The sequence below is a fragment of the Salvelinus fontinalis genome, chromosome 8, assembly GCF_029448725.1.
Source record: "Salvelinus fontinalis isolate EN_2023a chromosome 8, ASM2944872v1, whole genome shotgun sequence".
NCBI lineage: Eukaryota > Metazoa > Chordata > Actinopteri > Salmoniformes > Salmonidae > Salvelinus > Salvelinus fontinalis.
Genome location: NC_074672.1, coordinates 11,095,655 through 11,108,160, shown reverse-complemented (window position 1 = coordinate 11,108,160; position 12,506 = coordinate 11,095,655). Strand labels below are relative to the sequence as shown.

The 12,506-nt window shown below is 43.9% G+C and overlaps 1 protein-coding gene across 1 annotated transcript in view; it reads left to right on the top strand.

Moving 5' to 3' along the window:
* Positions 1–12,506, top strand: part of LOC129860528 (dihydropyridine-sensitive L-type skeletal muscle calcium channel subunit alpha-1-like) — a 42,470-nt gene that overhangs the window by 3,184 nt on the left and 26,780 nt on the right. The window contains exons 2-10 of the mRNA XM_055931001.1: positions 65–170; positions 5,768–5,907; positions 8,810–8,943; positions 9,275–9,427; positions 9,799–10,004; positions 10,560–10,663; positions 10,997–11,142; positions 11,688–11,763; positions 12,106–12,266. Coding sequence (XP_055786976.1) covers positions 65–170; positions 5,768–5,907; positions 8,810–8,943; positions 9,275–9,427; positions 9,799–10,004; positions 10,560–10,663; positions 10,997–11,142; positions 11,688–11,763; positions 12,106–12,266 — 1,226 coding nt within the window. The remainder of the gene's footprint in view (positions 1–64; positions 171–5,767; positions 5,908–8,809; positions 8,944–9,274; positions 9,428–9,798; positions 10,005–10,559; positions 10,664–10,996; positions 11,143–11,687; positions 11,764–12,105; positions 12,267–12,506) is intronic.

The following is a 12,506-nucleotide window of genomic DNA, read 5'->3' as shown; positions in this document are numbered from 1 at the left end:
CATATTCAATATTAGCCCTGTGTGTATCTGCCTGGTTGTTGTCTTCCTGAGCCGTCCTCTCCAGACCCTTTGAGATCATCATCCTGCTGACCATCTTTGCCAACTGTGTGGCCTTGGCTGTGTTCCTACCCATGCCTGAAGATGACAACAACGCTACCAACACCAGCCTGGTGAGAACCTACTGACCTGATCTTCAGTTTGTGTGTGTAAAGCTGTTCTGATTGTAACATAATTATGACATGCACAGAGTATACCATACATTAGGAATACCTGCTGGCCCGTGTTGACTCCAATGACCCCACAGTTGAGGCTACATTTGGGGTTTTCCCAGTGGAGTGATGTCACATCAACGTGCAGTAAGAGGGTATTTTGTGGCTGATTGCAACTAAGGCATGTTGAACAAACTGATGGTCATCAGTTGGACAACAACAGCTGTGTCCTTCTATCCTTAGCGTATGACTGGTAGGCTAATACATGGCACAAATGCTTGAAATCCAAGTAATCTCCTTTGAAACAAAGTGTTTGGTCATAGTCAGTTGGTCATCTCAGTGCTTTCCCTTTCGAGTCATCGCAAGGTCAGACTGTCCTGTCCAGCAGCTAACCGCTCCAGCTATAGTACATCGGCCCCTTGAGTCCCATCCTCATCCTCAACATGCCTCCAGAGCTAAGACAGTGCTATACGTAGGACAACGTGGAAATATACTGAAAGTTATAATGAGTTTTTTTGTTTTCAAAGTATGAGGTTGAGATTTTGGAGTCTTGGTTTTTGACAGTGTCACACCAGCATGGTAAATGAGACCGTGACATTAGTGTGGATATAGTCGCTCATGACAGACTGTTAGCTGGAGAGATTTGTTTCTGGGTTCCAAGATTAGCCTGGATGTGATTTCCGTCCGCATACACTGGACAACAGCCGCTCATCATCTTAACACCGCTACGCTATCAACTAGGCTGGGTGCCAGTCTGAACTGCTCCCTTACCAGCTCAAATCTATACTGAAATAGACAGGCACCCAGGCTAAGTACCAACAGCACCTAATAATATATCTGTCGATCAGATATCGTTTTAATAAATTGATCACACTCTAAATAGCAGGTGACTGTTAATGTCTCCAACATTTATAACACTCAGTGACTGTAAGGCAAGACAGGCGTTAGCCCTCCCTAGCCTGGTCTGAGGAGCGTCCTGAGGCTTTATATTTAGGCCTGTTCTCATAGGTGTGTGTTGATGTACTGCTGTGGGTGTGGGAGTACGGTGCAGGCCATAGATCTGAGTCGGTGGGTTATACTTGTACATAACCCCACAACCCAGGAGGTTTTTCCATACACTCACCTCTTAATTTAGGGGATTTCTGAAGGAATATTTGAAAGTGTCTTGAGATAACTAGTCGACGATACTGGAGAGTGGCTATGTGTGTAAGGATTGTCTCCGAAGATCAGAGACAGGCTTTCAGATCAGGCGCAGAGCATGCAATGTAAAATAAATCTTGTTGTTTCGACTCATTATTTTTAAGTAACTGGTTCTGCAGGTTTTTTTCTCGGCCCAAGTGTTACGTGAATAACCCAAAACATTGGCCAAACAAGAGAGAACTATACTGAACAAAAATATAAACGCAACATGTAACAATTTCAACGATTTTCATTTCATATAAGGAAATCAGTCAATTGAAATAAATTCATTATGTCGTAATCTATGGATTTCACAAATATGTGCACAAAATTAAAGAGAAATAAGCTTTTTGTGCATATGGAATATTTCTAGGATCTTTTATTTCAGCTCATGAAACCAACATCTTACATGTTGCACTTATATTTTTGTACAGTGTAGTTCTACACACAGACAGGGCTTTTAACATACAATGTTTTCAACATACATATTTGACACACGTTGCTATTCATGATTACATTGTGCATGTTCATTTCTACAGTAATTCATATTCAACATGTCCTCACCTGGGATTTGAACTCGCAACCTCTTGGTTCACGGCATTACAATCTTACAGCTAGGCCAACATATCTCAGTCAATGACTGATTTCACCTGTGTTGCTACACTATGCACTTCAAAGTAAATCTCAACTCTGCTAGAAGTACACTCAAGATAAACTATTTTATTTATCCTCGTGATTAAGGAGTTGCATTAAAACTGAATAATATGCAACTGTCCAGAAAAAAACTCAAATTACAGAAATAACCAAATGAAATCAATGAAGAGAGTCTAGTCAGATTAACTGATAATTGACATGGTGGCGTAGCTGTAAGATTGGAATGCCGTGAACCAAGAGTTTGTGAGTTCAAATCCCAGTTGGGAACAGGTTGAATAATAATTACAGTATAAATGAACATGCACAATGTAATAATGCATGTCAACGTGTGACAAATATGTACATTGAAAGCGTTGTATGTTTAAAATACTGTTTGTGTGTGTGTAACTAGTTGCACGGACTTGTTTCAGTTGAGCAAACACATCATTTTTGTTTTTTGTTGTTGTTAAGGTAACACTTGGACCAAACATTTGAGTAAACAAAAAAAGGCTGTGGAACCAGTTAATAATTATTAGTTGAAACGGTAACACTTTACTTGACACCCAGCATCATAACACATTATGACACTGTCATAACCATATCATAATCTGACATAACTTGTCATAATATGTTATAATGTGTTCGTAAACACTGTGCTGACCCTTATATTTACACCTGTTGTGGCATATATTGCGTTATTTTTTGGCAGCCTATGACCCTGACAGACTGACCTTAGGCACTCCTATTGTACAGAATGTTTAGATGGAACACCCAGTGCACCAACTGCCACTTAGCGCCACATAGCTAGCTAGCGCTCCCAAGTTCACAAACCCTGTTTCTGGCTCTCCCTAGTTCTGCAACATGGAAACTAGGTGCCTGTGCCATGGTGCTGCGTGTCTCAGTTAGTAGAGCACGACACTTGCAGCGCCAGGATTGTGTGTTCGACTTCCGCTGGGGTCATCCATATGGAAAGAATTATACAAGCACTACTGTAAATCGCTTTGAATAAAAGCATCTGCTAAATGGAACTCTGTCATGATCCACGTTCCACCTCCTTTCACCACAACAGAGTAACACTACCATGGCCAACATACAGTATACTGTTAATGTGTTGTCCATCCATAGGATACACACCCATCTCATCACTCTAGATTACAACCCCAGCATGATCCATCTGGCCATTCCTGTCATTAGATCTGATTTGGCATTAGATCTCCTAATGCTTCCCTGATTAATCCTGTATGACTCGTCTCTCAGCTGGCCCTCGGCTGGCTCTCAGCCCACCCACCAGCTCCTCAGTGAGTGAGTCATTCCAAGGATGCGAGGACTGAAACAGGAGCTGTGCGCTGGGCTCTGAAGAAGCAAACCCACTCTCCCCCTGGTCGTCAGAAGTAAGCGTATAAGACCGGGGTTCAAGTAGTATTGCTTCTGGTCTGAAGCCCACCCTCCCTGGTTGTTAGAAGAAGTGTGTCGACGTGCATTCACAGTCAGCATCACCTCATGGACGCACAGCACTGTCACTGGAAACACTCAGTCAGATACTTACACATACTGTCCCACTGTGTAATTCACTTTAAAGTGGGTGTGCGTGTGTGTGTATATATATATATATATATACACACAGAGTACACCCACTTTATATTCACACACACACAGTACACCCACTTTAAAGTGAAAAACACAGTGGGATTACACAGTATATATCCATGAGGTGATATATATATACATCACTACATGACCAAAAGAATGTGGACACCTTTTTGTTGAACATCTCATTCCATATCATGGGCATTAATATGGAGTTGGTCCCACCTTTGCTGCTTTAACATCCTCCACTCTTCTGGGAAGGCTTTCCACTAGATGTCGGAACATTGTTTCTGGGACTTGCTTCCATTCAGCCACAAGAGCATTAGTCAGGTCAGGCACTGAAGTTGGACGATTAGGCCTGGCTTGCATTCTGCGTTCTAATTCATCCCAAAGGTGTTTGATGGGGTTGAGGTCAGAGCTCTGATCAGGCCAATCAAGTTCTTCCACACCAAACTAGACAAACCATTTCTGTATGGACCTCGCTTTGTGCACGGGGGCATTGTCATGCTGAAACAGGAAAGAGCCTTCCTCAAACTGTTGCCACAAAGTTGGAAGAACAGAATCGTCTAGAATGTCATTGTATGCTGTCGCATTAAGATTTCCCTTCACTGGAACTAAGGGGCCTAGACCAAACCATGAAAAACAGCCCCAGACCATTATTCCTCCTCCAACAAACTTTACGGTTGGCACTATGCATTCGGACGGGCAGCTCTAGCAGGGCAGGAATTTGATGAACTGACTTGTTGGAGCGTTTGTCTGTCCTAACAACCTCGGTGGTGTTAGTTTCATTCTGTAGAAGGACACTGGCTATTGAAGTAATTTTACCAATCAGATCTACAGTACATGCAAATAGTTAATCTGAATATTGACTACTAATAAGTATAAGCAGTGAGTAACGATGAGTAACTCTGAGCCAACTGCAATGCTGCTATATACAAGACAAATCACTTTTCACTAATTCCATTATTTAACCTTTATTTAACCAGGAAGTCCCATTTGAGGTTAGAAGAGCTCTTTCTCAATGGAGACCTGGCCAAACTGTAACTCAAGCAGGGTTTAGTTCTGTGACTGTTCTTCACTGCACAGACATACCAGCCAATACAGTGTGGAAAACATTTAGAATAGCTATTTTAATCCATCCAATCGGTTTGTTTCAGTCAGGGGAACCAGGAACTAACTGAACTCCTTGGAAGTGATTTGTGAAGGAGAGAATTGTCAACACAGAGATGTAGTCTACGAAAAGTAGCTGTCGTAAATGTAGTCTGTCACGTTGCAGTTGTTGTGTGTTCCACAGTTCCTCTGCCTGTCTGGTCTAGCGACCACCACGGTGTGTGTATAGAGACAGAGGGACACCCTACATGGTGCTGTTATGTGTGTGTTTGCCTGCTCTTCCTGACACTATCAATGCTAGAGCTAATACCACAGGGAATCAAATGTTTATCTAACTTATCGTCTGTAGCATTATCAGCTCAAATGAATGATGAGTCAAAGAAGATTATCTGTGTCCTTAATAACCTTTGGTTACAAAACATCCTACTTTTCCTCAGCGTACTGTTTATGTGAGAGCTCGTATGTTAGTATGTGAGCCAGTGTGTGTGTGTAGCTGACAAAGGTCAGACAGTTGAACTACAATGGCACCCAGTCTCACCATACGTCCCTCTTACTGAGTCAGCGTCATCCCTTTAAACCCTGTCTAGGACCCTTTCTAATCAGAGCTGTCGCGAGAGAACAAGCTGGCAAATCTAATACCGTTAAAGCCCGTTTGATTCTACAGCAGCCGATTGTGTCAAAGGTTTCAGTGACCCCAATCATTTTTCCTTAAACGCTCACTCCTATGTTCATATGTCGTTAATGAAGAAAAAAACAGCGGTAAATATCACAGAGTGGGCCTTGAAATGCCTTTTATCCTCTATTGAACTAACTGGCATCGATAGGTCTTTTCGGGCAGATGGGCTCTTTGCTTCCCTAAAATGAAAGGTGTAAGACCAGGGAGTTGGGTATCAAATCTGACCCCAGCCTGTTGTGTGTGTATGTTGTGCGTGAGCTTTACAACTGCAAATTGGGACAAATTCCCAAGGTCTCTTTTCTAATGGATAAATAAAGACGGCGAGTTTTGTAAAGAGTCTCATTGCCAGGGTTTTCGTGTCTTTCTCTTTCAGGAGAGTCTGGAGTATATCTTCCTGGTGATCTTTACGTTAGAGTGCTTTCTGAAGATAATAGCGTACGGCTTTGTATTCCACGAGGGAGCCTATCTACGGAACGCTTGGAACTTACTGGACTTCGTCATTGTCTTCATGGGGTAAGACGTGCCCAATGGGAGGGCTCCGTATGGAAGCCAATCAATCAAGCTAGCACTGTATGGTTTGGGTCTGCACAACAGCGTATTCCGGTCACATTCAGTTTTATGCCAGTAGATTATAAAGGGGGCATACAATGCATTACAACCACACCACAATGCATTACAACCACACCACAATGCATTACAACCACACCACAATGCATTACAACCACACCACAATGCATTACAACCACACCACAATGCATTACAACCACACCACAATGCATTACAACCACACCACAATGCATTACAACCACACCACAATGCATTACAACCACACCACAATGCATTACAACCACACCACAATGCATTACAACCACACCACAATGCATTACAACCACACCGCAATGCATTACAACCACACCGCAATGCATTACAACCACACCACAATGCATTACAACCACACCACAATGCATTACAACCACACCATAATGCATTACAACCACACCACAATGCATTACAACCACACCACAATGCATTACAACCACACCACAATGCATTACAACCACACCACAATGCATTACAACCACACCACAATGCATTACAACCACACCACAATGCATTACAACCACACCACAATGCATTACAACCACACCATAATGCATTACAACCACACCACAATGCATTACAACCACACCACAATGCATTACAACCACACCACAATGCATTACAACCACACCACAATGCATTACAACCACACCACAATGCATTACAACCACACCATAATGCATTACAACCACACCAGAATGCATTACAACCACACCACAATGCATTACAACCACACCACAATGCATTACAACCACACCACAATGCATTACAACCACACCACAATGCATTACAACCACACCATAATGCATTACAACCACACCAGAATGCATTACAACCACACCACAATGCATTACAACCACACCATAATGCATTACAACCACACCAGAATGCATTACAACCACACCACAATGCATTACAACCACACCACAATGCATTACAACCACACCACAATGCATTACAACCACACCACAATGCATTACAACCACACCACAATGCATTACAACCACACCACAATGCATTACAACCACACCACAATGCATTACAACCACACCACAATGCATTACAACCACACCACAATGCATTACAACCACACCACAATGCATTACAACCACACCACAATGCATTACAACCACACCAGAATGCATTACAACCACACCACAATGCATTACAACCACACCATAATGCATTACAACCACACCACAATGCATTACAACCACACCACAATGCATTACAACCACACCACAATGCATTACAACCACACCACAATGCATTACAACCACACCACAATGCATTACAACCACACCACAATGCATTACAACCACACCAGAATGCATTACAACCACACCCCAATGCATTACAACCACACCACAATGCATTACAACCACACCACAATGCATTACAACCACACCACAATGCATTACAACCACACCACAATGCATTACAACCACACCACAATGCATTACAACCACACCACAATGCATTACAACCACACCACAATGCATTACAACCACACCACAATGCATTACAACCACACCACAATGCATTACAACCACACCACAATGCATTACAACCACACCAGAATGCATTACAACCACACCACAATGCATTACAACCACACCAGAATGCATTACAACCACACCACAATGCATTACAACCACACCACAATGCATTACAACCACACCAGAATGCATTACAACCACACCACAATGCATTACAACCACACCAGAATGCATTACAACCACACCACAATGCATTACAACCACACCACAATGCATTACAACCACACCACAATGCATTACAACCACACCACAATGCATTACAACCACACCACAATGCATTACAACCACACCACAATGCATTACAACCACACCACAATGCATTACAACCACACCACAATGCATTACAACCACACCACAATGCATTACAACCACACCACAATGCATTACAACCACACCAGAATGCATTACAACCACACCCCAATGCATTACAACCACACCCCAATGCATTACAACCACACCACAATGCATTACAACCACACCACAATGCATTACAACCACACCACAATGCATTACAACCACACCACAATGCATTACAACCACACCACAATGCATTACAACCACACCACAATGCATTACAACCACACCACAATGCATTACAACCACACCACAATGCATTACAACCACACCACAATGCATTACAACCACACCAGAATGCATTACAACCACACCACAATGCATTACAACCACACCAGAATGCATTACAACCACACCACAATGCATTACAACCACACCACAATGCATTACAACCACACCAGAATGCATTACAACCACACCACAATGCATTACAACCACGCCAGAATGCATTACAACCACACCACAATGCATTACAACCACACCACAATGCATTACAACCACACCACAATGCATTACAACCACACCACAATGCATTACAACCACACCACAATGCATTACAACCACACCACAATGCATTACAACCACACCACAATGCATTACAACCACACCACAATGCATTACAACCACACCACAATGCATTACAACCACACCACAATGCATTACAACCACACCACAATGCATTACAACCACACCACAATGCATTATGCTTGGCTTTAGTTGGTTTCAGGTAAAGGGTTACAGAGAAAGTCGATTGTTTAGTATCTCTGTGGTAATCAGTTAGTTGCATGCCACTCTATAATGTCCTATGTAGCTGTTATAAAGGCTTTATGAATGCGTACCTAGTGAGCCTACAGTAAAAGTGTCACCAGTTACTAATTCTGTCTGTTGTTTTTCTCCTGCAGCCTCTTCACCATCGCCCTGGACACCATCAACTATCTAGCAGGCATTCACATGGAGAAGGGAGGAGGGTTAGATATGAAGGCCCTCAGAGCATTCAGGGTGCTCAGGCCCCTACGTCTCGTAACTGGAGTCCCCAGTAAGGACCGACACATCACGCAAACACGCACGCGCACACATGCCCGCACATACGCCCGCACATTGTTTGATGTTTCAGTTGTTTGATTCTCCAGTGCAGCGTTTCGACCAGAAGTTCTTCGTCAGGCTTCGAGTAACATTCACAGTGGGTAGTAGTGGGTCACACTGTCATCTCCTTCCATTATGTTTTACAATATTGTTTCTTCAGGTTTTAGCTTAGCGCGCATTTCTGTTTCTTTAACACACCATTGACCCTCGTTGGCTAATGTGTCTGTTTTTTTTTATTGAAATAGTACTGAGGTAGTGAGCTCCTCCCTGTTGTTCCCCTCCAGGCCTGCAGGTGGTGATGAACTCTATCCTGAAGGCAATGCTGCCCCTGCTGCACATTGGCCTGCTGGTCTTCTTCATGGTCACCATCTACGCCATCGTAGGTCTGGAGCTCTTCAAGTGTAAGATGCACAAGACCTGCTACTGGACCGGCACAGGTAAGCAAAAAGTAGTAGATAGTAAAGAGTATGTGAAGAGTATTTGAGGTAAGTCACTGACATTGAGGACAAACAGCTATGACAACCAGGTAATATTTGGACAACCAGGTAGCTCTACTGTACTCTTTGGATGGAGGTCTGAGTTGTAAACAAGGCACCTCTAACCTGGTCGCTAATGTGTTACACATCAAAGTCTTTCACAATGAAAATGTTTTTGTGTCGCTTTCTGTCCTTTCCTCCAAAATGTTGGAATTGGAATTGGGGTTTTCTGAATTGATTGGAATTGAAATCGAATTGACCCCAACCCTGGTCACCACACATCAACATCTTTCACAATAAAACATTTGGTTGTCTCTCTCTCTCTCCTCCAGACATCATGGCTACATTAGAGAACGAGAGGCCCGCCCCCTGTGCCCAGGCCGGTAACGGGCGCCGCTGCCTCCTCAACGGGACAGAGTGTCGTTCAGGCTGGGCGGGGCCAAACTTCGGCATCACCCACTTTGACAACTTTGGTTTCGCCATGCTCACCGTCTTCCAGTCTATCACTATGGAGGGCTGGACCGATGTGCTCTACTGGGTCAGTCTCTCCTCCCTATGACAAGCAGCTGACTGCAGACTCACAGCAGGGTCCTGTGGCGTGCCATTACCTGAAAGGACCATACATCTAGGCACTTCACAGGACATGAGATGCAGTCAGAATCCGGCTGCGATTCCGCAGACAGCTAATTTTGCCTCCCAATGACGTAATTAAAGGCAGTGTATTAGAATAGATGACCCATCCAGCTTCATGGTGGTGTAGCAAACAACCTACTGTATTACAGTAGTGACGCTGTAGTTGGTTGTAATGTTGTGCTGTCCTTCAGGTGAATGATGGCCCTGGCTCTACTTTGTGACTGTATGACAACTCGGTCCTGGGGACCCCAAGAGGTGCACGTTTTGGTTTTTGCCCTAGCACTACCCAGCTGAATCCAATAATCAACATGTCATCAAATGTGATTATTTGAATCAGCTGTGTAGTGCTATGGGAACCAAAATGTGCCCCCCTTCGGGTCCCCAGGACCAAGTTTGGGAAACACTTATGTATTATGTTGTAGTGACGTTGTAGCAACGCAGTAGTGATGTTCTCCTGCAGGTGAACGATGCCATAGGGAACGAGTGGCCCTGGCTCTACTTCGTGACTCTGATCCTAATTGGATCCTTCTTCGTGCTCAATCTGGTCCTGGGTGTTCTCAGTGGGTATGATCATGTCCTCTACTCTACTCTACGCTTTTAGAAAAAAAGGTGCTATCTAGAACCTAAAAAAGGCTCATTGGCTGTCCCCATAGGAGAACCCTTTGAAGAACCCTTCTTGGTTCCACATAGAACCCTTTTGGGTTCCACGTAGAACCCTTTCTACAGAAGGTTCTACGTGGAACCCAAAAGGGTTCTCCTATTTGGACAGCCGAAGAACCCTTTTGGAACCCTTTTTTCTAAGAGTATACTGTTCTTCTAGTTATCTTGAATGGTGTATTTAATCAGAAATGTCTAATCAGAAATGTCTACCTTTTTTGTCCTCTTCCCTACACCCAGAGAGTTCACTAAGGAGAGAGAGAAGGCTAAGTCCCGAGGGGAGTTCCAGAAGTTGAGGGAGACCCAGCAGCTGGATGAGGACCTGAAGGGTTACATGGAATGGATCACTCAGGCTGAGGTCCTAGACAACGAGCAGGAGGGGAAAGGTAGCTGCTGACAATGTCCAGTTGTACATTGACTCTTGAGGGTGCCCGACATCTCTTGGGGGTGTCCGACGTCTAAATTGTTATAGGGTGTCTGATTTGTTCTGGGGGTTCCTAGGGATTTGAGCAACATTGCATTTTATATTTTAGACATTTAGCAGACACTCTTATTCAGAGCAACTTACAAATGAGTGCATTCGTCTTAAGATAGCTAGGTGAGACAACTACATATCACAGTCATAGTAAGTACATTTTCCCTCAATAAAGTAGTTAACAGCAAAGTCAGTGATAGTCAGAAAAGGCAAGTTGGGGCAGTGTGCGCCTGGGGGGTTATTTAAGATGCACTTCAAAAAGGTAGGGTTTCAGACATTTTCGGAAGATGGGTAGGGACTCTGCTGTTTTGATGTTAAAGGGAAGCTTGTTCCAACATTGGGGTGCCAGGACAGAGAAGAGCTTTGACTGGGCTGAGGTGGGAGCTGACCCCCTGTTGGGGTGTAGGGTGTCTTAATGTATACAAGTCCCCCTAATATTCTGTTTATTCTTGGCAGGACTACTGCCTTTGACGGAGGCAGACACAGACAGTCTGATAGGGATGGAGGGTGAGAGCCGGATGGTGTACTATTAGTGAGTACGGAGATAAAAACATAAGCGATACATCATTTAAATGTAATATTATTTTTTACATATCATAGACACGGTGACTGACTTCAGACCATCCTCTCCTTCCCCGCTCTCCCTCATTCTCTCCCTCTCTGCTCTCTCTGCACTCTCTGCTCTCTCTGTCTCCCTCTGTTTTTCTCCCTCTCTCCCTCATTCTCTCCCTCTCTCCTCTCTCTGTCTCCCTCGCTTTTCTCCCTCCCTCTCTTTCTCTCTCTCTCTCTCTGTCTCTCCTCTCCTCTCCCCCCCTCTCGTCTCTCATTTCTCCTCCCTCTTTCCTCTATTTCTCTCTCAACCCTCTCTCCCCAGTCGTCTGGCTCGTCGCTGGAACCGGTTCTTCAGGATGAAGTGTCTCGTCTATGTAAAATCGAAGACATTTTATTGGTCTGTGATTCTGGTGGTCTTCCTGAATACTATTGCCATCGCTAGTGAACATCACCACCAGTCAGACATGCTTACTACTGTACAAGGTACACACACATACACAACACACACACACACACACACACACACACACACACACACACACACACACACACACACACACACACACACACACACACACACACACTACTATATAAGGTCTGTTTTACGCTCTCACTGAAGCTGCCATTGACTAGTACATCTAGGAAGCATGTTCTGCATGGGCCCGATTCAGAGTAAAGATAAGCTGCCACAACTCAGGCTTTCGCTTAAATCATTCATTGATG